General features: G+C 49.5%; 1 protein-coding gene across 1 annotated transcript in view; it reads left to right on the top strand.

Annotated features, from left to right (window-relative positions):
- Slc6a20 (solute carrier family 6 member 20) overlaps positions 1-21,244 on the top strand; it is a 41,345-nt gene extending 20,101 nt beyond the window's left edge. Inside the window, exons 4-11 of the mRNA XM_027932463.2 lie at positions 4,060-4,287; positions 7,584-7,694; positions 8,588-8,829; positions 9,877-10,039; positions 14,486-14,690; positions 16,794-16,953; positions 19,890-20,055; positions 20,684-21,244. Coding sequence (XP_027788264.1) covers positions 4,060-4,287; positions 7,584-7,694; positions 8,588-8,829; positions 9,877-10,039; positions 14,486-14,690; positions 16,794-16,953; positions 19,890-20,055; positions 20,684-20,833 — 1,425 coding nt within the window. The 3' untranslated portion in view covers positions 20,834-21,244. The remainder of the gene's footprint in view (positions 1-4,059; positions 4,288-7,583; positions 7,695-8,587; positions 8,830-9,876; positions 10,040-14,485; positions 14,691-16,793; positions 16,954-19,889; positions 20,056-20,683) is intronic.
- Positions 21,245-24,543: the final 3,299 nt, after the last annotated feature.

The raw sequence follows: 24,543 nt of genomic DNA, 5'->3' as shown, positions 1-24,543 counted from the left end.
CTCGGCTCCAGCCTGGTCACTCTCAGGGACCCCTCTGCCTGCTGCCCCATCCCCCTTCCAGCAGCCTCTCCCCAGATGGGAAAGAGGAGGAGGCAGGACCAGCCTGGCCACCACCTCCCCGTTGGCTCTGAGCCTGACCTTCATGCTTCAGATGTTCTCCCATGGCCCCAAAGCCAGGCAGGTCTGGCCATCGGCTGTCAACTGTCCCCAGTCCGTGAGGCTTCCTGAGGCCTTAAGAATCCTTATCCTTGAGTCTTTGGGGCCCCCAGGAATACCTGGGTGAGTTATTCTAAAAGTCCTGACTTGACATCTCCACTGGGAAGGTGGCATCTCCATCCGACTGTGGCCTCCCAAGGAGCCCCCTGCCCCCAAGGCTGCCCCATCACACACTCCCAGATGGGAAGGACCCTGCCCTGAGTTTAGCCAAAGTACCACATTCTTTTCCCTGGCTTTGGCTAGAGTTTCTTGAAGACTGACGACAACTCTGCCTCTCCCCAGACTTCTGGGTGGACACAGGGCAGCTCTTTTTACTCTAAATGCTGGGGCCTACATGCCCTCCTCTGTGCAGAGCTGCCACAGATGGTTGGGCAGGTTGTACGCTGCACAGTGGCACTCTGAAAGAGGTGTAGGCATTATCGCAGGCATTCTAGATTTGTATCCTTTCGCTATCGTTGAGATGGGGTCTAGCTGTGTTGTGCGGGCTGGTCTCAAACACGTGGCCCAGTGATCTCCCACCTCAGCCTCCTGAGTAGCTGGGACTACAGGTATGCACCAACTTGTCTGGCTTCGATGTCTACGCCCGTGAAGACAAGTCTCCAAAGGTGGAAGCAAGATGTCTTGTCTAATAAGGTCAGAAATGATTCACTCATCTTCCAAAGGTGAAAATAAAGTATATCCAAAAGGGGTCCTTATTTCTAGTCCTCAGAACTGGGGGCGGACAGCGATTCCAGACAGTCACCTGAATGTTCATGCACCCCATCCTTCACAGGTCATTCATTGCCTCCCCCAGTCCCTCTCCCCTGGAGCCCTCCCCTACGGTCACATGATAGCGGCAGCAAGGGTGTGGGAGGCGCTCACTGGCGCTCACTCCGTGCCAGGCTGGTCCTATGTGGAAACATCCAGTCCCGTGGTTACAGGTCACTTGCTGCTCAGGGGCCCTCAGCCTCAGGCTGTTACCAATGGGATCAGGATCCTGCTGGGGACAGGGCAGCGGGGCCACCCTTGCTCCACCGGCTCCGAAGCTTCTTCGCCCTGGTCGCACACGGACACTGGCGGGAGCTTTCAAAAACCTGATGCCTGGACCCCACCCCACACAGATGCCACCAGAGCCTTGGTGGTGCCCCTGGGCGTCATCTCCCTGGGTGATCTATCCTCCAGGAAGAGTTGGAACTGTGCATGTCACTCTGGCCTCGGCAGAGGGGTCAGTAGATGAACCCAGTCAGTCCTGCATGGCCCAGTAAATGGCCCTGGAGACGCTGGCTGGGGTGGGCCAACTGGGCAGCCTGTCTAAAGGGCCTCTCTCACCTGGGAGGGACCCAGTGCTGTCACTGGGCCCTGAGTTCCCTCTTGGTGGCCTCTCTGTCCATGTGGCCTCATCCTTCCAGAGTCTTGCTGACCATCTTCACGTGACAGCTGGTTTCCAAGATGATAGACAGGCGGCTAAAGGCCCCGAAGGCCTCCACAGGAAGTCACCCTCATTCTCTGCCCCGCACTCTGTTGGTCACAGAAAGCCCCAGGGTGGGGCAGAAGACGCTAGCTGTCCTGGGGGAAGCTGCTCCTAGTGCAGAGAGGGAGGGCGGCTGTGGCGGCTTCGCAAACAATCTGGATCAAAGCTAGAATCTGGCTCCCACACCCCAGCAAGCCAGGGTGGCTCTGTGGCCAGGGTGTCCCCTGCACAGGGCCTGAGCACCAACAGGGGTGTAAGCCTGGGCTCCAGCCCTCGCTGCAGAGTAGCCATGACCCATCAGGTAACACCACTGGGCCTTGGTGGTGTGGACTGTGAACTATCAAGGGAGTAAGCCTAAGGTGAAGGTCAGACTCGCTCTTGTTAGAGGAACAGCTCTGTCTGATCTGAGGAATCTGAGCCTGTGGAACCCCAGAGACACCCCAAACTGATCAACACGGGACGGGTCTTGAAGGGTGCTCAGAGTTAACTTTTTTCCTCCAGAGGAACAGAACCAACAGGAGGGATGGTTATAAAAAGGGGTATGATTATTAGACTGGCTCACACAACCAGAGCTGGACCGTCCACAATGGCCATCTGCAGGCTGGAGAGCTGGAGGGGCCAGTCACTGGGCAGTCCGAGAGGCTGAAGCCTCAGAACAAGAGGGATCAGCAATGCTACCCTAGTCTGGGACCAAAGGCTTCCGGAACCCCCCTGGAGAATCACTGGCAGAGTCCACCTTGGAAGAGTGAAGGAGCTGGAGTCTGATGTCCTCAGGAGATGGCAGCCGCAAACAAGAACCTTCTCAAGAAGAACCCAGCTTGCCTCCGCTGCTGCTCCCTGTTCTTCCCACTTCTTTTATTCCATCCAAGCCCTCATCTGTTATTTTTATACTTTCCTTTTAATTAATTAATTTTTAGTTGTAGCTGGGCACAATATCTTTATTTATTTTTTATGTGGTGCTGAGGATCCAACCCAGGGCCTTGATCTTGCCAGGTGAGCGCTCTACCTCTGAGCCACAACCCCAACCCCAAAGCCCTCATCTTATTGGATGGTGCTGCCCGTGCTTGGGGAGGGTCTCCATCTCAGTTGGCTATCCCACATGCCAATCACTCCTAGACACACCCTCATTGACACACCCAGAAGCCTCTTAATCCTTGGCATCTCTTAATCCAATCAAGCTGACAATTCAAGTTGACCTTTGCACTGCCATTCGGTATCTCTGTTTTGCATTTGGCCTTGGATTTTGCTCATTGTACAGGCACCATTTAGCTTCCTTTGCTTTTAAAATGCTGGAGAATCCAGGGCAAACCAGCTTAAGCAGAAGAAGATCTTACTGACTCCTCCCTACAAAGTCCAGGAGTCTAAGTGCTTCAGGTGTAGCTGACTGGAGCTCAAAGAAGTCACAATACGGGGTTCTCTGGTCCTAGGGGTATGATGGCCTCAGGATGGTGAACCTCATCCCCCTCTGGCTTCCAGATCCAATGTCCATGGAAGGAAATGCCTATCTCTTCCAGCAGATGTGCCCCATTAGGGGTGTTAGCTTGGAGCAGCTAGAGGTGGGCTAAGGAGAAGAGAGACATTCTATGTGATTGGTTAGGGCACATATTTGAGTTTCTCTGTTTAATCCTGGGTTGGCAAACAACAGGGAATACATGAGTTATTGCCTAAGTCCTGATCATTATGACCAGTGCTGTAGTTTGGGGTTTGAGTTCTGGGTCTGGCTGCTACAGAGGTGGTGGGTTACAGTGTTAATCATAGCTGGCCTATCCTTTGTCCACTTTTTCCTCAATCTTTTAGATGCACAATGGAGTTTGGTGGTCCTTAACAAACGCCTGCAGAATTGCAAGTCAAGTAGTCTTTGCATTAGTCAGTTTTGCATTACTATAACAAAATACCTGAGGCAGCTAAGTTATAAAGAGAAAGGATTTAGTTTATAGTTTGGAGAGTTCAGAGACCAAGATCAGATGGGTCCCATTGGTTTGGATCCTAGTAAGAGTGGCAGATGGCAGTACATCACGGCAGGACCACACATGGGGGAAAATGGTCACATCTTGAACAAGAGTAGAGAGAGAAGAATGTGGTCCCATTTCCCCATCAAGGACACAGTCTCCATGACCTAATGAGCTCTCACTAGGCCCCACCTCTTAAAGGCCCACAGCACCTCCCAATACTGCTGCTCTGGAGCCCAAGTCTTTATCTATGGGTCTTTGGGGGAACTCAACATCCAAACCATACCGAGCCCCTTGAGGTCCCTCTGGTGGCCCTGACAAACCCTGCTTCCCCATCTGTCTCAGCAGCTCCACCTCCTGCCCTGGGGGGGACCAGCATCCTTCTCATCCATCACCCCACCTGACCTTTATAGCCTCTCTGTCTGATGCTTTTCGATCCTAAAGGACCCGCTGCCGTGGTCTGTCTGCCCGCTGAACGGGAACCACACGGGCTACGAGGAGGAGTGTGAGAAGGCTTCCTCGACGCAGTACTTCTGGTACAGGAAGACCCTCAACATCTCCCCGTCCATCCAGGAGACCGGGGGTGTGCAGTGGGAGCCGGCGCTGTGCCTCATCCTGGCCTGGCTGATGGTGTATCTGTGCATCCTGCGGGGCACCGAGTCGACGGGCAAGGTGGGCCAGGGCCCCCGGAGGGTGCAGTGCTCCCTGAGGTGGGTGGGCGCAGGAGCAGCTGCCTGTCCCCAACCTTGGGCAAGGCCGGGAATTGCTTCTGCAATGCTGGGTAGGAGCTGGCTGGGGCCGAGGACACCCACAGTGTGGCCGGCACAGACCATCAACTAGGTCCCAGTAAAGATGGTCAGGGGTGGTGGGAGGTACGGCGTCAAATCTCAAAATGAGGGCTCATTCACTACTTTGTGAAAAATGAGGCTGGGTGCGGTGGCGCACGCCTGTAATCCCAGTGGCTCGGGAGGCTGAGGCAGGGGTATCGTAAGTTCAAAGCCAGCCTCAGCAAAAGCAAGGTGCTAAGCAACTCAGCGAGACCCTGTCTCTAAATAAAATACAAAAAAATAGGGCTGGGGATGTGGCTCAGTGGTCAAGTGCCCCTGAATTCAATCCCCAGTACCCCTGCTCCCGAAAAAGGAAGTATTGGTGAGCTGTTTTGTGTATGAGCGCCCACAGAGCACACGGAGCAGTCAGGCCTGGTCTTCCCAAGTCCCTTGTCCTTGCTGAGTCCCCAGGTTTACGCTCCTCCCAGGGCTGACATGTTTGCTCTGAGAGATTCCGTCACCGGCCACCTGGGTGAATCTGCGGCCCAGGCCCTGCGCCCTGGTGGGCCCAGCCTCGGACACGGTCCCTCCTCACTGCAGATCCACATGGTGGGCACTCACATCGTCCCATCCTGCAACAGCCCATCCCAGCAGGTCCTTGCTGGCACCCCACTGAGGCTTAGAGGGGTGACATGACTTGCTCAAGGGCACAGTTGTGAGGGCAGGGCCAGGGCAGAGCCACTCCCCTCTGTTGCACCTCCTCCTCCGTGAACTGTTATAGAGTGGTCAGGAACGGCTCCTTCCAGTAGGTTGAGCTGATCGTGCCCAACATCCTGCCCATATCATGGGAAAGAGAAGGAGCCACCTGGTGGGGACTGCAGACAGCCTCTGGGGAACTCGTCCCCTGCGGAGAAAGAGGGGACTCCCACGAGCTGGCCCCAGTGTCCCCTCAGTGCCCAGTGCTGTGGGCAGTGTCCCTGGGGCGCCTACAGTGTGCTGGCGGATGCCCTGTCTTCCCCCTTATCCACCTCGTCTCCCTGTTGTCTCCTGATCCTGGGGACACTTATTACTCCTCTCAAGCTGTAATGACCCCAGCTCAGAAGCAGTGGAAGGACATGCCCTGCGTCTGTGTGCTGTCTGGGCAAGAGGACACAGAGCATCACACTGGTGGCTTTGGAAATTCGTGGGAAGATGGCGCCATGCCTCAGAGGACATGGAAGGCTGAGTGTCATTCAAGCCCCTTGGGACAAGGGTCAGTCACCAGCTGTGTTTCTCCCAGGAGGACCCAAAAGATAAGGGCGCTCATACACAAAAACGGCCCACCAAATACTCCTTTTTTCTGGGACAGGGGTATTGGGGATTGAACTCAGGGGCACTTGACCCAGCCCTATTTTTTTGTATTTTATTTAGAGACAAGATCTCACTGGCTTAGTGCCTCGCTTTTGCTGAGGCTGGCTTTGAACTGTGATCCTCCTGCCTTGGCCTCCTGAGCTGCTGGGATTTCAGGAGTGTGCACCACTGCGCCCATCTCCTACCAAATACTCCTTTGCTTGACTTAGAAGGCTCTGGTGTACTTAGGAAGTGATCTATAGAAAAAAATCCAACTGTGGGTGGGCAGACGTGCTTTTTTTTGAAAAAAAATCTTTAAATTTGTTCTCTTTAGGTGTACCTGGCAGTAGAGTGTATTCTGACCGATCACTACATGGAGTATAACTTATTCTATTTAGGGTCCCATTCTTGTGGTTGTACACCATGTGGAGTTTCCCTGGTCGTGTGTTCATATATGAACATTGGAAAGTTTTGTCCCATTCATTCTGTCTTTCCTATTTCCATCCCCTTCTCCTCCCTTCAATCCCCTTTGTCTAAACTAATGAACGTCTATTCTTCCTCTCCGCCCCACCCCTGGATGTGTATTAGCATCCACATATCAAAGATAACATTAGGCTTTTGGTTATTTGGGATTGGCTTATTATAGTTGGCATGGTAGTCTCCAGGTCCATCCACTTACTGGCAAATGCCATAATTTCATTCTTCTTGATGGCTGAGTAATACTCCATTGTGTATATGTACCACATTTTCTTTATCCACTCCAGATGTGCTGTGGAAGGCCTGTGTGCATGGTACTGGGGATTGAACCCAGGGATGCTCTCTCTACCTCTGAGCTACACCTTCAGCCCTTTTCATTTCTGATTTTGAGGCAAGGCCTCAGTGAGTCACCAAGGCTGACCTGGAATTTATGGTCCTCCTGCCTCAGCCTCCTGAGTCGCTTGGATTGCAGGTGTGTGCGACACCGTGCCTCAAAAAGGTCCCTATTTTGAGGCTTTGTAAAAGTTAGGATGATCCCAAAAATGAGAGGCTCCTGCCAAAGCTACCAAGAAAACCAAGAGAAAAATGTCCTTGAGTCGGGCACAGTGGCACATACCTGTGGTGGCTCAGGAGGCTCACGCAGGAGGATTGAGAATTCAAAGCCAACCTCAGAAAAAGCAAGGCACTAAGCAACTCAGTGAGACCCTGACTCTAAATAAAATACAAAATAGGGCTGGGGATGGGGCTCAGGGGTCGAGTGCCCCTGAGTTCAGCCCCTGGTACCCAAAAAGAAAGAAAGAAAGAAAACGAGAGAGAGGAAGGAAGGGAGGGAGGGAGGGAGGGAAGAAGAAGGGAGGAAGGGAGAGTCCTTGAATCTGCAATGCATGTGAACAGGGAAAAGATTTGCTTGACCAAAATTCCACTTTTGTGCAGTTTCAAGCCTGAGAAAGTGAGCCTTTCATAGAAATTGGGTGGAGACTGTCACTCTTTCTCTCTGGCCTCACTACTGATCGCCCACATTTTGTTTTCAGACTGAACTCTTTATCTAGCACCGTGACAATTCCTACGTAGCTTCTGGGGTCTCTGCCACCTGGAGTGTGGTCGGCTGGAGGCAGCTGGGCCACTCACCACCACGCACCCTGTGGCCAGGGCGAAGGCGGAGCCCAGGAAAAGCCCCGATGCCCACCGGCCCCTCCTGTGTAGAACAGGAGGTTTCCTGGTGGTGACAGACGGGGTGGCCACAGCCAGCCAGCCCCATTTCTTCAGCCCAACCTTGGACACTGTGTCCAACCAGGAATGTCCACGTCTCTTCCAGATGTCACTGGGGCAGGGCATGTGTCGACCCCGCCCTCCGTCCCTCCCCAGGAGGCTGACTCCACCCTCTGACGCCCACAGGTGGTGTATTTCACGGCGTTGCTGCCCTACTGTGTGCTCATCATCTACCTGATCAGGGGCCTCACGCTCCATGGAGCTACCAACGGGCTGATGTACATGTTCACGCCCAAGGTACAGGCTGCAGGGGCGGGACCCTGAGGATGCCTCTCTGTCACATCCCGCCACCTTCTGGGGAGGCTGGAGGTGGGAGGGAGCGGGAAGCTGCACACAGAGGGTGCTGGGAGCCCCGAGGCTGGGGCGAGGGGTGTGGGTCACTTGGGGGCTGGACCCCTCCTCAGGAGGTGGTCCCCAGCCCGTGAAGTCTTGCTTCCAGTCCCTCCTGCCCTCACTGCCCCCAGCCAACTGCTGCCCCAGCCTCCCTTCTGGCCTCCCTGCCCCAAAGCCCCACCCAGACTCTCCCCAGAGCCGGGTGCCACAGGCTCAGCTCCATCATCTCCCTCACCTGTTACCTGCTTCCTCCAGGTCATCCACCATCCCCTCCCAACTCCCCATTTTCCAGCACCCCACAGCTCATCAGCAGGGAACCTGTGGGGTGGACAAGTTCTTCATTTAGAAAATCTAGCACCTGGAAACAGAATAACTGTACCATCCCCCCAAATGCACCCTCTTGTTCCCAAACATCCACAACAACAGCACCAGATGCAATCCAGACCTGAACTCCACCTCCAAGCCACAACCACTTAATATCCAGACTCACAGAGTACCTGGCTGGTGGACCAGAGATCAGTGCATTTTTTTTTTTTTAAAAATCATTTTACCGTAAATGTTCCGTTGCAAACCTCCTGTGGGTAAGGTGCCACGGAGGATACGACCTGAGAAGGCCACACAGTTGTCCTCCTGGGGAATGGACTGGGCAGGAGAGCTGGGCTCCAGCCCCAGGTTGCCCTGACTGGCTGCGCCCTGGAAGCCCCATCCCTTCTGCCCTGGGCCTCCCTCTCCCATGGATCTGAGAGCCTGGGCACGGGGCCCTGGGTTCATGGGCCCTGTCCCCTGCTGGTCCTCAGATCGAGCAGCTGGCCAACCCCAAGACCTGGGTCAACGCGGCCACACAGATCTTCTTCTCGCTCGGCCTGGGCTTCGGCAGCCTGATCGCCTTCGCCAGTTACAACGAGCCCAGCAGTAACTGCCAGAAGCACGCCATCACCGTGTCCCTCATCAACAGCTCCACCTCCATATTCGCCAGCATCGTCACCTTCTCCATCTACGGCTTCAAGGCCACCTTTAACTACGAAAGCTGCTTAAACAAGTAAGCCTGGGCTGTCCCCCAGAGACGCCAGCCTCACACAGGGGCCGAGTCCCCAGAGCTCTGAGCTGAAGTGGGGACAGGGAAGAGGTGACCTTCAAAGGCCCAGGGGCCACCGAGAGCACCCGTTTGGGAGTCCTCAATCCAGGGTCAGTTTCAGGCTTCCCACCATCAGGACCAGAAGCTGAGGGAGGGTCCTGGGGCCAGTCAAGGTCGGCCTTACAGGGAAGGGGCTGGTTTGTGGGGTTCTGTGTACCTAGCAGAAGAGAGCATTCAACCCACAACTTCAGTGTCTGCTGATCCGTCTCCCCAGTCTCAAAAGTATCCAAAGCCCAGCATTTGGTGCCCACCAGGCTCCCAGCCCTGGGCAGGCAGAGGTGGGCAGATCACCCGAGCCCAGGAGTCCAGACCAGCCTGGGTAGTAACACAGGGAGTCCCCATCTCAAAAGAGAAAAATAAAAATAAATTTAATTTTTTTTAAAAAATAAAGTAACCAAGTCCTCTCTGGACCAAAACTTGACAAAACTACAGGAGCACCCTCTAGAAGGTGAGATTCCAACATGGCAGGCAGCAGCCCCAAGCAGCCCTGTTTCCATTAAAGTTTGAATTCATGCCGGCTAATTTACCTTGGAATAATTTGCATGCCAACATGAACTTCGATTTAGATAATTCCAGATTTCCTTTCAATTCTTCCTCAGTGGCACTGGCCACACTCAAGTAGTCTGTCACCGCACGTGGTTAGTAGTGACAGATTGAAGCAGATCCATCATCAGAGGAAATTCCGTCACACTTCCCTGGTCCAGATGTTCAAAGGGCCTCAGGTGGGGGTCTGGCTCCTGTTGTCCTGCCCGTTTATATCTGAGGCTTTCTCAAAGCCATCCCAGCTTTACCCTGTCTCTGAAAGAGTCACCAGTCCACAGATCCCCACCTAAACCAGAAGGTAGAGGCTGGTGGGAGGACAGATCCCCACCCCCACCCCAGCTTCTGAGAGCCCTTGGGGATAGCGACCTTGCCAGCCAGTGAAGGTCAAGCTGATGGTCTGCTCTGCAGGGTGATTCTGCTGCTGACCAACTCTTTCGACCTTGAAGATGGCTCTGTGACAGCCAGCAACCTGGAGCAGGTGAAGGACTACCTGGCGTCCTCCGATCCGAGCAGATACAGCGAGGTGTTCCCACTCATTAAAAACTGCAGCTTGGAATCAGAGCTGGACACGGTAAGGCACCTGGGAAGGGCGGGGCTGGCCTCTCCACACACTTCCCAGGGGCCCTGAGAACTGCCACCCACCCAGTCCCCGGACACCAGGAAAGATGGATTTACTTTCCCTGTAACTCAGAGAACAGAGACTTGACCCCCGCTCTCCCCAGGCGCTGCTGGGGACCCCTCCTCATTATAAAGCCCCGTTGGGTTCTCTGCCTTCCTTCTTTCTCCTTTTCTCTTAATTTTAATAATATAGGAAGGTATGGGCAGAGAATAAAATAGCAAACACCCCTAGAGCTGCCTCTCAGGATGAATACTTGTAATCAGTCTGTCGTTATTTTTAAAAGGATGTTTCAGGGACAAAATTAAATTCTCCTTCATTATAGGTCCTAAGTTTTCCCCTACTCACCAGAGACAAGAACCTTCATTTTTATTACGTATGTGTGTGTATATATGTATATATTCTTTTTAAACTATATTTTATTAGCACATATTTAGGCACGTCTATGGGGTACAGTATGATAATTTTTTGGTGCTGAGGATGGATACATGTATATAACATGTAATTATCCACTCAGGAAAATGAGCATCTCCATCTCCACAAACATTAATCATTTTCCTGTGTTAGGAACTTTTGAACCCTTCTTATCCAAAACAGTTATTTTGGAACTTAGCAGCACAGACTGTCAGAGATTAGACAATTTCCAGCACTATGGCTGAGTTACATCCCAGCCTCTATATTGTTTATTTTGTGACAGGGTCTTCCCAAAACTAATTCCTCCTCTGTCAGTCCCTTGTTTGATGCTTGTCCTCTAACCTCTTGGCCAGGTGTGGTGGTGCATTCCTGTAATCCCCACTACTCAGGAGGCTAAGGCAGGAGGATCTTGAGTTTGAGGCCAGCCTCAGCAACTTAGTGAGACCCTATTGCGAAAACAAACAAATAAAAAAATGCTCCTCTAACTCCTTTTCATGCTTCTTCCTCACTATCCTTCCTGCTCTGGTGACCACCATACCACTCTCCATCTCTGAGATTGATTTTTTTTTAGTTTCCATGTCTTTCTGTATCTGAATTATTACATTTAATGTTTGCAGTTTTATCTATATTGATGCAAGTGTCAGAATTTCATTCTTTTAATGGCTGGATAAGGTTCCATTGCATATGTGTACCACATTTTCTTTATCAATTTGTCCACTGATGTCTCCACATCTTGGTTATTGGGAATGATACTACAATAAGCACATAGAGCAGTGTCTCCTTGATAGAATGATTTCATTTCCTTTGGGTATAAATGCAGTAGTGGGAATTATTGAATCATATAGAAATTCTACTTCTTGTTTTCTGAGGAGCTTTCAGAGTGTTTTCCATAATTACTGTATGAATTTACATTCCCACAGTGTAGGAGTTTGTGAGCATTTGTTTGTTTGTTTTATATGTTTGATAATAGCCACTCTAACTGGAATAAGATATGACTTGGGCTTTCATTTCCTTGATGATTAGTGAGGTTGAGCATCTTCTCATGTACTTGCATGTTTTCTTTTAAGAAATGCCTATTCACATCATTCAACATTTTTAATTGGATGATGTGGATTTTTGCTACTGAATAGTTGGAATTTAGCCAAAGAAATTTTTTAAAAATCTCTACAATGAAAATCACAAATTACTCATGAAAGAAATTCAAGAGGACACATACACACTCTCTCTTGAAAAGATATCCCATGTTCATGGATTGAAAGAATTAACATTGTTAAAATGTCCATACTACCAAAAACAGTCTACAGATTCAATGCAACCCACATCAAATACCAATGACATTCTTCACAGAAGAAAAATTCTAAAATTCCTATGGGACAACAAAAGACCCAGACTATCCAAAGCAACCTTGAGAAGGAAAAAACAAAAACAAAAACAACTAGAGGCATCACAATACCTGACTTCAAAACACCCTACAAAACTATAATCAAAAAAGGCATGATGCTGGCATAAAAACACACACATAGACCAATGGAACAGAATAAAGAGCTCAAAAATTAATCCATATGCATAATCCATACTATTTTTTTTTTTTTTGTACCAGGGATTGAATCCACAGGTGCTTAATCACTGAGCTACATCCCAGCCTCTTTATTGTTTATTTTGAGACAGGGTCTTGCTAAATTGCTTAGGGCCTTGCTAAGTTGCTGAGGCCGACTTTGAACTTGTGATCCTCCTGCCTCAGCCTCCTGAGCTGCTGACACCACTGATTTTTGACAAGGTACCAAGAATATAAATTGAAGAAAGAATAGTCTCTTCAATACACAGTGCAAGGAAAACTGGATATCCATGTGCATAAAAAGGAAACTGATCTCTGTCTATTGCCAAATTCAAAAATCAATTCAATATGGACCAAAGACCTAAATGTAAGACCTGAAATGTAAGACTAGAAGAAAACAAAGGAAGTACTTCAAGACATTGGTATAGGCAATGATTTTTTAGATAACACCTCAAAGGCACAGGCATCAAAAGCAAAAATAGACAAATGGGATTATATCAAGCTAAGAAGCTTCTGCACAGCAAAGGAAAAGTGAACAGAGTGAGAAGACAGCCAGCATATGGGAAAAATATTTGTAGACTATGTGTTTAAATATTCTTAGATGATATCATTGCTTTGTTGGTGGTTTTTAAGTGAGCCTAAGTGGTCCTGGAGGACACTTTTCTCATTCAACAGTTTAATTTTGAGACCTGTCCATAATAATACATTTAGAATCTCACACATTCATTTTAAGTGCTATATTTATTTTATTCCATCACACATTGATACCACAACTTATTTATCCATCCCTTTACTAATAGATATTTGGATGCTTTTCACATTTTGATTTTAAAATAATTTTTATAGTTTACAGAATTCTCTCTGCTATGCTAGGATCTTCATTTTTTCCCACAATAATTTTAGGATAACACGGGCAGGTTTCACTGGGAGGGATCCCTTAGGGAATTTTCATTAGAGTTGCATTGATAATTTTATAATGTCATTTGGAAAGAATTAATATCTTTTGAATCACGACTTCTGATTCAGGAACAGGCTTTCTCTCATTCACTTAGGTCTTTTGTTCCTTTTTATTTTTTAATTATTTTTTTTCATGTTCATGAACCTTTATTTTATTCATTTATTTATATGTGGTGCTGAGAATCAAATCCAGTGCCTCACACATGCTAGGCAAGTGCTCTACCACTGAGCTACAGCCCCAGCCCAGGTGTTTTATTCTACAACTAATTTTCTACATGAATATTTTGGCAAATCATTTAGTGGATTTATATTGCCTTGTTGTTATATTGCAATTGTGAGTGGAACCCCCGCCCTTTTCTATCATGTTTATTTTTGATGTAAAGGAAAGCTATAGGTTTTGTACATTGATCTCATACCTAGCGACTTTGATGAATTTGCCTACAAAATTTCATATTCATTTATAGATTTGCTTCTGGGCTTTTTTTTTTTTGTGTGTGTAAACAGACATAATTTTGTATTTTCAGTAGTTGTATCTCATTTCATTTTCTTATTGTATGCACCAGGGCTTTGAGCCTAACAGAAGTGTCAGCAAGCATATTGTCTAGTTCTTATACTTAATGTAAATACTTCTAAAGACTTCTAGAGAATTCTTTCCAAGAATAGGGAAGAGGGAGAGCGTGGCTCTGGTCTCCAGTGAGGCTGCAGGAGGCTGGTCTCTTGGGCTTGTTGGTCCCTTGGTTACATGGGGGAGGCATTCTGGGTTATTTCACCTGTGGGGCAACGCTTTCTTTCTCCTGGTGATTCAGCCCCAGATCCCTGCCTGCCCCACCCTGGGGTGTGACCCTCCCTTCCTGGGAGAATCGCATGACAAGACCCCACCCTTAGGCATCAAGGCCTAGATTCTGTTTAGCACCACGGGGCCCTTGAGCACCAGGTCCTGTTCAGGCCTCTCACCTCCCATTTCCTTTTTGGTTTTGGCACCTGAGATTTTTCCCTCACTAACTTTTGAACTTGGCTCTGTGTCCATGAACTATATGGTTACTCATTTATTTAGACTTTTTTCCCTGTTCTGTTTGTTCTTTTCTCTCTTTCTCCCCCACCGTCTTCTCATTCCATGTAATCCTCTACCATTTGAAATGTGGATGCCTGTTTGTTTTTTGTTTTTTTCCTGGAAATTTTCCTGTGCATATTTAACTTAACAAAGTCTAATGTTAGACCGTCTCTTGATTTCCCTCCCAAGTAGCAAAAAGCCTTTTGAACACTCTCCTCCTATCCCTCTGGTTTTAAATACAATTGCTATCCAGTTCTTTTTAAACCCCCCATATTGTAGTAGTATACATGCTTGGCATATGCAAAGCTCAGAATATGGCTTCTTTGGGCTAGTTCCAAGGTGCCCAGGTTGCTTAGAACTGAGTGTAGGACAGGAGACTGTCAAGCCCATGGGTGTGCAACTGGTATCTTCTCACCGCGAGCAGGCTGTCCAGGGCACTGGCCTGGCCTTCATCGTCTACACTGAGGCCATTAAAAACATGGAGGTGTCCCAGCTGTGGTCCGTCCTCTACTTCTTCATGCTGCTGGTACTGGGCATTGGGAGCATGCTGGGAAACACGGCAGCTATCCTCACCCCTCTGACTGACAGCAAGGTCATTACCAGCCACCTGCCCAAGGAGGCCATCTCAGGTCAGTGGGCTAGCCAGTGGAAGAGGTTGGGTTAGGGTGGGCTGGGAGGTGACGGCAAGTCAAGGCTAAGTTTCCTCAAGGGCCCTGTGCTTCTCAAGGCGGCCCCAGGTGACAGAAGCAACCTCACTACAGTCCTGTGCTTCCTTAGCTGCTTGTAATCTGAGACCTATGAGTCAGCCTGTGCATTCCCTTCTCAACATCCCAGGAAAGGTCACCCAAAACTTAAATCCTGCCCCACCTCCCCAACCTGACACTACAGCATGGGAGAGAGACTATTTCAGTGTTTTGGTCAGCTTTTTCATGGCCGTGGCTAAAAGGACCTAACCAGAACAACTGTAGGGGAGGAAAAGTTTATCTGGGGGCTCACAGTGTCAGAGGTCTCAGTCTATAGACAGCAGACTCCATTCCTTGGGGCTCAAGGTGGGACTGAATGTGATGGCAGAAATGTGTGACAGAGGGAAGTAGCTCACATGATGACCAGGAAGCAGAGAGAGAGAGAGAGAGAAAGAGAGAGAGAGGTCTCCACTTGTCAAATATAAAAATACACCAAAGCCACGCCCCCAATGCCCCACCTCCTAGCCACACCCACCTACCTTTAGTTACCACTCAGTTAATCGCATCAGGGGATTAATTCACTGATGGGGTTAAGCTTTCACAACCCAACCCTTCTCCTCTGAACCTTCTTGCACTGTCTCACACTGAGCTTTTGAGGGACCCTTCACGTCCCAACCATAACATTCAGCTTCTGTTCATTGAAGCATCACGATTACAAGCATATATTACTTAAGGACGCTGCAATGAATTTTTACCTATAGGTCCTTCCAAATATCCACCACCTAGGTCAAGAACTTTGCCCAGACCCCAGAGAGCTCCTTCTCAGATTCCTTCCCGGGCAATAAGCATGCCTACAGCCCTCCCCTATTCTGAGTCCTACCATTTTAGTTCTCTCTGCACTGTCCTTGAACTGTGGATCAATGAAGTCTGTTGTCTTCATTCAAAATCCATGAAATCCACTGGGCATGTGGCAGTAATTGCCAGACACTCTTCCTGTCGTACAAGAAGCCATTGAAAGAGCGCAGACCAGTTTCTCCATCCATTCAGCTTTCCTTGGGGTCGTTAGTGAAGGAACCAGCTTCTCCCAGAACATCTTTCCTGGCTTCGCTCTACACCATTCCCACCAGTCATGAGGACCTCGGAGCCTGGCTCTCTGCCTGTGCCATGGCTGGTGCCACGCCTCCACCACGCCCAGGGTGATCCAAACCCAGCTCCCCTCCCATCTCCTTCAAGTCCTGATTCCCTTAGTTGGCGCCGCCTGCCTTTCTTGAGGGTCTGCTTGCACTTAGCATCCTGCTCGGAATCCTGTCTCTGCAGCCAGCATGTGTGCAAGCAGCTCCCCAGACAGCACTTACCCCTTTTTCCTGGTGTCATCCCTTGAAGATGGCAGTGGGGCTCAGCGGCCATCACTATCTGGTGTGCAGTGGAAAGGAGTGGGACCTTAGGCTTCAAACCCCTCCTGGGGTCCCCAAGATGGGGGGCAACTGAAGGAGACGGGGACAAAATCCAGATTCTGGAGGCTGAGGCACCTGTGTCTGAATCCTGACTCTGCCACCGTGTGCTGTGGGCCGTTGGATGAATTGTTTGACATCTCTGAGCCCTGGCTTCCCGCTGGGGAAGTGATTCCTGATACCTGCCTGGCAGGTTTAAGGGTACAATTCATAGCCAGTGCCTGGTACATAGTAGGAGCTGGGTAAACACTAAGTTTCTTCCCCACTCTGGTGGTATGAAAGATATCTCCAGGAAGTCCTGATGGAGATCCCTACCTCACATTCAAGCCTTTTCCCTGATTGACTGTCCATGAGCTCTGGAGCTGAGTGGATGGGATCAATATCATCCCCAGCCCCACAGCCCAGGTGAGAGTCCCAAAAGAGCAAATGCTCACCACTCTCACTTTTCCAAGGAGCCTAGCATCACCCTCTCCCAATCCATGAGGATGAACCCATTGGCCAGAGTCCCCTTAGGAGCCCATGGCTCCTGCAGCCCCATAGAAAATCGGATGCGTGGGCGGAGGTGTGGGCAGGTGAGCCCTTGGTCTTGTGCTCCCAGGTCTGCTGTGCCTCATCAGCTGTGCCGTCGGCTTGGTGTTCACCATGGAGGCCGGGAACTACTGGTTTGACATTTTCAATGACTATGCGGCCACGCTGTCCCTGCTGCTCATCGTCCTGGTGGAGACGATCGCCTTGTGTTACGTGTACGGGCTGAGGAGGTGAGCAGGCTCCAGCCCTTGCCAGCTATGTGGGGGAAACGCAGCGGAAGGGGGACAACCCACAAGAAAAATCGCCCCGACTCAATGTCATTTCACTCCCAGAAGTCGGCCCTTTGCCCTTGGATCTCGGCTATTTCTCTGCCTCGCTTCACTCTGTTATAGGAAGTTTCCCCGCTGACCCTGCTGGACCCCACAGCTTACTCGGTGGAGAATTTTTATACCTCCAGGTCCTAGATGCCCCGATCATTGGCTAACATCAGTGTTTTTCAAGGACTTGGACCAAAGTCCATTGAGAACTAGGAATTTTGGCAAATTCAAAATGTGGTCAGGTTCTCAACCCTGCTGCCCAGGCCGGCACAGCAATGTGGCCCGTCTCCCCAGGTCATGAAATGGGCAGCTGGGCTCACAACCCCTGGCCTACAGCAACTTTCAAACTTGAATGTGCCTCACAGCCACCCGGGGGCTCATGCAAACAAGGGTTGCAGGGCCCCACCGGAGGTTCTGGTTAAGGAGTCTGGGGTGAGGGACAAGAGTTCTCATTTTAAGCCAGGTGCAGTGGAGCACACCTGCAACCCCAGTGACTCGGGAGGCTGAGGCAGGAGGATCTCAAGTCAAGCCCAGCCTGGGCAACTTAGACCCTGTCTCAAAAAACAAAAAACAAACAAAAAAAAAAAAAGGTCTGGGGATGTAAGTCAGTGGCAGAGCACCTGGATTCAATCTCCAGTACCAAAAAATGAATGAAAAGAGAGTTCTCATTTTTGCATGTCCCCAGGTAGTCTGGGGCCACACTTTGAGACATGGTCTAGTGCCATACTCCTCCAATTGTGGTCCCTTGAGCAGCAGCAGCAGCAAGGAGCAGAGTGCCTGCTAGAACCTGAGGACCTCAGGCTACCCAGTGCCACTGAGGCAGCTCATCAAATTAACATGTTCTGAGCTCATGGCAGGCGCTGCTCCAGCGTGAGCTGGGATCAGGGGACCAGGCCACTTTGTCTTACCTCCTCTTTCCCCGGTGTCTTCTGATGTTCCACACTGGTTTGGGATGGAAAGGAAGACCAGCTGCAGCACTCTAGCAGGCTGGAGGTCCCTTGAGAGGCATTCCTCACTGTGCCTGGAACAGCTGAGATTTCCTGACATGCCAAGGGATTGCCCACAATCAATGCATCTCAGGACATAAGTTGAAGCCAGCTGGCTGTCTTTCCTGTAGCTCTCATGGAACCCGGAAGACACTTGAGATTCACAGAGAGGGGTTATAATCTGCAGCATTCCCCAAACCTACTTGGCTCTTTTTTAAAATATATATATATATTAGTTGTAGATACCTTTTATTTATTTTTATGTGGTGCTGAGGATCGAACCCAGTGCCTCATCACATGTGCTAGGCAAGTGCTCTACCACTGAGCCAAGACCCCAGCCCCCTCCCTCGGCCATTCTATCCTCCCCTCTTCTTCCTTTCACATCTCATAACATTTTGAGGACACTAGCATGAGGGTGACCAAGTCTTCCATTTTCCCCAGCCCCAAAGGGTTTCCTGGGATACAGGCCTCTCAGTATTAAATCCAGGAAAGTCCCCAGTAGAATGGGACAGATTGGTCGCCTAGAAAATGCCAGTCTAGAAGGAGCAATTGGTCCCTAAAGAGGGTGTTTCAGAGCAAAGGGAGAAGGTTGGGGAGAGAGGAACGGAACTTTGGGTTCACTGGAGGTCGTGGGGAGGGGAACAAGCCCATCAGAAGAGTGGTGGGAAGGCAGGAGGCACAGAGAAGAAAAACAGAGCTCCAGTTTGGAAGGACTTGTAAGGAGAGGAGTGGCCAGGAGAGGGCTCTTCTGCTCGCTGAGGGCGCAGCGCCATCTAGTGAACTTCTGAGGCAGTGTCCTGCCTCCTCCTCTGCAGCCTGCTCTTCCCACCTTTCTCTCCAGGAGTGGCTAGGGGTGAGAGGGACACCCTCTCACCTGGGCCCTGGAATACAGCTCAGTGACAGATCGCTTGCCTAAAATTCTCGAGGCCCTAGGTTTGATCCCCTTTACCCAAAACTCCACACTGGGGTTAGATGCAGGGAGGCAGGTGCTGTGACCACTGCTGGTGACAGTGACATCTTGCCTCACCCCAGCCTTCCTGCCAAGGTGGCTTCTCCCATAGTGAGAAGCAGATTTTAAGGCAGGAGGAACTCTGCCACCTGGGTGCCTTCAGTGAGTCCCAGCCCAACCCTGGGCCTCAGTCTCCTCCCCTGTAAAATGGGGAGAGAAGTTGGGCCAACATGTCCCTAAGTGCTAAAGTACACATGTGGGTCCTGGACCAGGATCTGATCGGCCTGTGGAGGAGTACTGCTGTGTGCTGCTACGTTAGTGTGCAGCCAGGGTGGGAGTGCTGTTGGCCTGCGGCCTCCAGTTCTGGAAAGCACAGCCCTGGCTCCTCTGGGCCCACTCCTCCAGCTCTTCCTGGCCAGGGTCCAGGCCCTTTGGGGCCAAGACCAGACTCTCTTTGCAACAAGACCTGCTGTTCGCAAGCATAAAGCAATTCTGCTCTGCGGGTCCTGGGAGCATTTCTAATGGGCAGTAGAGCCACCTGGATGGGAGTGGAGGGGAAGCAAAACCACCTGAGGGCCCCCGTCCTTGAAGACGGACTGGACTGCTAGTCCCCATGCACCCTGTCCCCACTGTCACTGTGAGCTGCCTTCTGGTCTACTCTGGCAGCTAGTACCAGGAAGATGTCTCCTGGTGTCCTCCTATCAGCAGGGGTTGCTTTGTCACCCCTCTTGGGCAGCCTCAGCCCCTTTCCCCTTGCCCCTGCTAGAAGGGGTCAGAGAGGCACCCGGGGTGATGTTCAAACATAAATGGTGCCCCCAACAAAATCTTCCTAAGTGATGGGGTGTGCAGACTGGACCCCTCTCACCTCCAGAAGCATCAATAACCCAGACTTTCTCTCCCCATGATCCATATAGATTTGAAAATGAACTTCAGGCCATGACTGGCAGAGCCCTCAACTGGTACTGGAAGGCCATGTGGGCCTGTGTGAGCCCGCTGCTCATCATCGGTCTCTTATTCTTCTACCTGAGTGACTACATCATCACAGGGACCCTGCAGTACCAAGCCTGGGATGCCACCCAGGTATCTGCTGTCCCCACAGGACAGGGCTGGCCACACCAAAGCACAGCTTTTAGTTCTCTGACACCCGCTGTGGTATGGGGAGGTCGTTGGTCACAACATGAAAACCTCACCAAGGTATTATACAAATGCTCAGTCCAGGACAGCAAAGCCGGGTATGTTTTTAAATGTGTCCCAGTGATGAGACAGTCTCCTCCGGAGCATCCCAGTGGACCTTTACCTGGGTATTGAGAAAGTGTCCCTGAAAAGGCTGCTGGTTCCTGACTCCTGGGCAGGGAACTCCTCCTCCATACAGGTGTCTGGATGCCACATTGAACAGAGATAAAGAGCACATTTACCACCACAGAAAGTTCTAGTCTGGGTTCAAGGTGGACCTACATTTAGGTGCCCTGGACAGTGCCCCTGAGTGAGGTGTCAGATTGTCCCTATTTATGGAAGAGTGAGAAGTGGGCTCCTAGCACATTTGCTGTGAACTGCAGGGTTGGGGTGGCCTCTGGAGTGGCATGGCAGCCCCTCAGGTCTCTTCCCACCCCATGCTGCCTCTCCACCTCCTTGAGGGCTGAGGCCTGGGCATAGTGCTCAGAAGGTTCTATGGAAAGGTTTCCTCTACTGACACTCTCCCTCCTTGCAGGGTCAGCTGGTGACCAAGGATTACCCGGCATATGCTCTAGCTGTTATTGGGCTGCTTGTGGCATCCTCCACTATGTGCATCCCCCTGGTGGCCCTGGGGACTTTCATCATGCATCGCTATAAGAGGGGAGACACAGCCCCCGTGGCCTGAGAACTGGACCTCCCAGAGACGCCCCGTGTCACAGCTGCTGCAACTGGTGGAAGCGCCTTGGCTGCTTTTAAAATACTTCAGCCTCCAGGATTCACTCCCAGCCTCCAGAGATGACACAAAATTCAGAAGCCGCGGAGGAGGAAGATTCCCTGAGAAGAAAGCAGGCTGCTCACAAAACCAGCCTCCACCCTTTGCGGGCCCTGAAGGCCACAGCATGCTGCTTCCTTGTCACCAAGGTTAAGGCTAGGCTTGAAGATAATTGTTTCCTTGATTCTACAAAGTCCTAGGAGTAAGGCACACTGTGAGCTGAAATTTTACCATCATTCTTTGGGATCCAAATATAAGCAATTTGGTTTTTTGCTGAGGAGACACCAAAATATTAGAGAACAATACTTTTACTTCAGTTGGAGGAGTTTTGAAGTACCTAAGGTGCCACATTTGAATACTGTCAGTGTTTAATTACGCTTTTGTTTTGTTTTACTCAGTGAACATGTGACTTCTGTGTTCCCTGTCCACTTTTTACATGTGAAGAAGACTGACTGGCCATCGAGAGAGACCTTTACTGGGCCCCAAAGGGAAGCACCTGTCTCTCATCTAAGGTCTCTCACAGTGGTCCAGGAATAGCCCTCTTTACAAAAACTGCCCCAAGTACAGTTTGCAACCCCCAAATCCCTGAGGAATATGAATAGATATCCCATCCATGGTGTCTTAGTGCCTTAGAAAAGGTTCCAGAAATTACTGTGAAGATGAAGAGTAAATTTAACTTTCCCATATATTTAAAATGATATTTGGGCATAACAACTCTATAAAGAAAACAAACATCAATTACAGTGTTTATTTATCTGTACATAAGAAAATTTTCTAAAATGTACGTAATTTAAACAGAGCATCTTATTACTGAAGATACACCATAGTATGATTATAGCATTAGCCCACCATGTGAATCTATTTTACTGTAATAAAGTAGGTTAACATTACTCTGAAGTAGGAGGGTCCCCTTCCTGCCCCAGCATTCTGTGCTTCCTTGAGGTCCTGGAATCAGGAGCATTCCTTTGGGTACATTGATACAGACATCTTTGAAGACACTTAAACACCCACTTGGGACATCAGCTGGAGATATCTCTTTAAAACTTATTTTCATGCTATAAATTTCCTTACAGCAAAAATAAGTATTAGGAAGGTCTTTTGCTATCTTAGCCACCAGCTTATCAATACTTCCAGCTTCCCCTGATGTGTTTTTTTGTTTTTTTTTTTAAAGATCCTGTCCTTTCAAATGTCTGAACTGCATTTATTTACTCAATACTCAGTCCTCTGGTTTCTCATCTGATGGTTTTCCACACTTGAAGAGTGGGCCCTCCCCAGGCCAAACACCCAGTCTGTTCCATCCTTAAGGGCCTGTCCCCTCCTCTTGACCTCCAGATGTGGTCACTGTCCTAGGACACAGTGCCACCCTCTCCTGCAGTCAGTCACAGGCAGTGGGAGCCTGTCAACTCTGAACGTCAGCCTCAGAGGTGAAAAGAGAAAGGTCGACCTATGGCTGCTTCACTCAGGCCGGCACTCTTCCAGTGCGCCCCTGCCACCGCCCATCCCCATCCACCACCCATTCCCATCCACGACCCATCCCCATCCACCTGGGAGCACTGCAAACTCCAGACGGCCACATCCTACAGAAAATTTTAAGATTTTAAAACAAAACCGGAAAGCCAGGCCCCATTTAAGATGGAAAGAAAATGGTGGTATATTCAGTTACATCAATAAGGACTTCTAACATCGGAAAGCATTTCCAATTATGGGGAAAAGGTACTTCTGTGGAATAACTGCTCATGGAAATCAGAGAGATAAAGCAACATGAGGCTCTTTGACTCACGTGGTTATATCCAAAAAAAAACCCTTGAGTTAAAACACCCAAAGTTAAAAACATGATTACCCCTCACTTACCAACCCTCAGCTCAGCAGCACAGCGATCTGTGTTGTGTGGGATGCTGACCTTGGTGACCCTGTGGCTGACTGCAAGCTGCTCACATGCCCCAAGTACCATGTAGCATCTCACTAGTGTGGTCAAACCTTAAGACACAGTTTCTACTGGATGCATGTGGCTTTCACACCATCACAGAGCAAAAATATCCCAGGTCACATCAGCATCAGTCAGACGATGATGTCTGTATGTAATCTGCTCCAGGCGACAATGTCTCTGGTTTGACTGAAGTTTTACCCTGGCTTCTGTGAACTTCACGAAGAGCAGGACACTTCTCAGTAATCCTCTTGAGCCAGTAGTAAGTCTTGTTTTAGAAAAGGTTTTTTGCTGTTTGCTAGGTACTGCACAAAAATGGTAGTCTAGGGACTTGTCCACCCACCCTCCAATAGGAGGAAAGGGACATTCCATCCTTGTCACTTAACAGTGACCCATGGCATCATGGCCAGATGGTGGACTCTGGAAACTTCCTATTCATGCTGGAAGTAGAACTACCTTGGACTTAGCTCCAAGATATTAGGTAGGGGAAAAATTGTTTTTTATCCACTGTTGACGTCAATAAAACGTTAAACAAGTATATCTGTAGTTGGGATTTTTTTCGTCATTTACTCATACAGTACCAGACCTCTCTGTACACAAGAGATCCTTTCATCATGTAAGCACAAAAGCTAATTCCGAAAAGTGGAAAATAAAGAAAAGGCAGAGACTCAGTAAGTCTTTTTTTTTTCCCTGTCACCTCTTCCCATGTTCACCTCCTCACGTAGCCAGTAAAACGACACCATCATGGAGCATGAAGTCGGCCCCAGGAGGAGATGAGGGTTCAGTTCCATGAGAAAAGTTAGGAAAACTATTTCCAATGAGCTGGATTTACAATAGAGTGGAAGGTCTTCTGAATTGTGAGGATTCCTTCTAACCCTCAAGAATGCCCCAGAACGAAACATTACATTTAACTGGGGATACATAATATGTACTAAACTAGAAGACACACAAAGAAATGTGAAAGGGAAAATAAACTGTTTTAAAGGAAGACAGCCAGGGGTTAAGGACAACAGCAGCATGGCACACCACCTGTGTCTGTGTAACCATGACTTCCTCCTTCCTTTCCCCCACTTTTGAGCCAATTGCTACAGAGCTTCAAATAATCACTACACGTTGGACTTGGTGTAAGCCCAACCTCCCCAGGAAATGACTTGATTCCCTCCAAAACTAGCTCTGGCCTCAGAATATTCTTCTCTCCCTACTATGATAGGCAGACTAACAAGATGTCCCTGTCTCCTGGTGTTCATGTCTTCATAAATTCTCCCCTTGAATGAGCTGGATTCAGTGATGACTTCTGCATAGAATAAAAAGTGGTGGGATAACACTTCCAAGATTAGATCATAGAAGACTGTGACTTCCATCTTGCTAGCAGACATTATTGCTGACTTTGACAAACCAAACTGCTACACTGCAGAGGACCACGTGGCAAGAAACTGAGAGTGACTTCCAGCCAACAGCCAGCAGCCTGTGAGGACTGCATCTTGACAACCAATGGGGTAATCTTGAAAGTGGACCCAGATGAATCCTATTCGCAGCCTTTGTAGAAGACCCTAAAGCAGGAGGCAGAACTGAAATGCCCAAATTTCTGATGCACAATAACTATGAGACGATGAAAAAGGTAAATGGAAAACAGGATCTCAGAAGCTATTGACTCTGTTTACTTATATTGTCTAAATTTTCCATAATGATCATGCATTGC

This window comes from Marmota flaviventris, chromosome 1 (genome assembly GCF_047511675.1).
Source record: "Marmota flaviventris isolate mMarFla1 chromosome 1, mMarFla1.hap1, whole genome shotgun sequence".
In the NCBI taxonomy this organism is placed as follows: Eukaryota; Metazoa; Chordata; class Mammalia; order Rodentia; family Sciuridae; genus Marmota; species Marmota flaviventris.
Note: the sequence above shows the minus strand (reverse complement) of the source record. Positions and strands in the feature narration are given on the sequence as shown.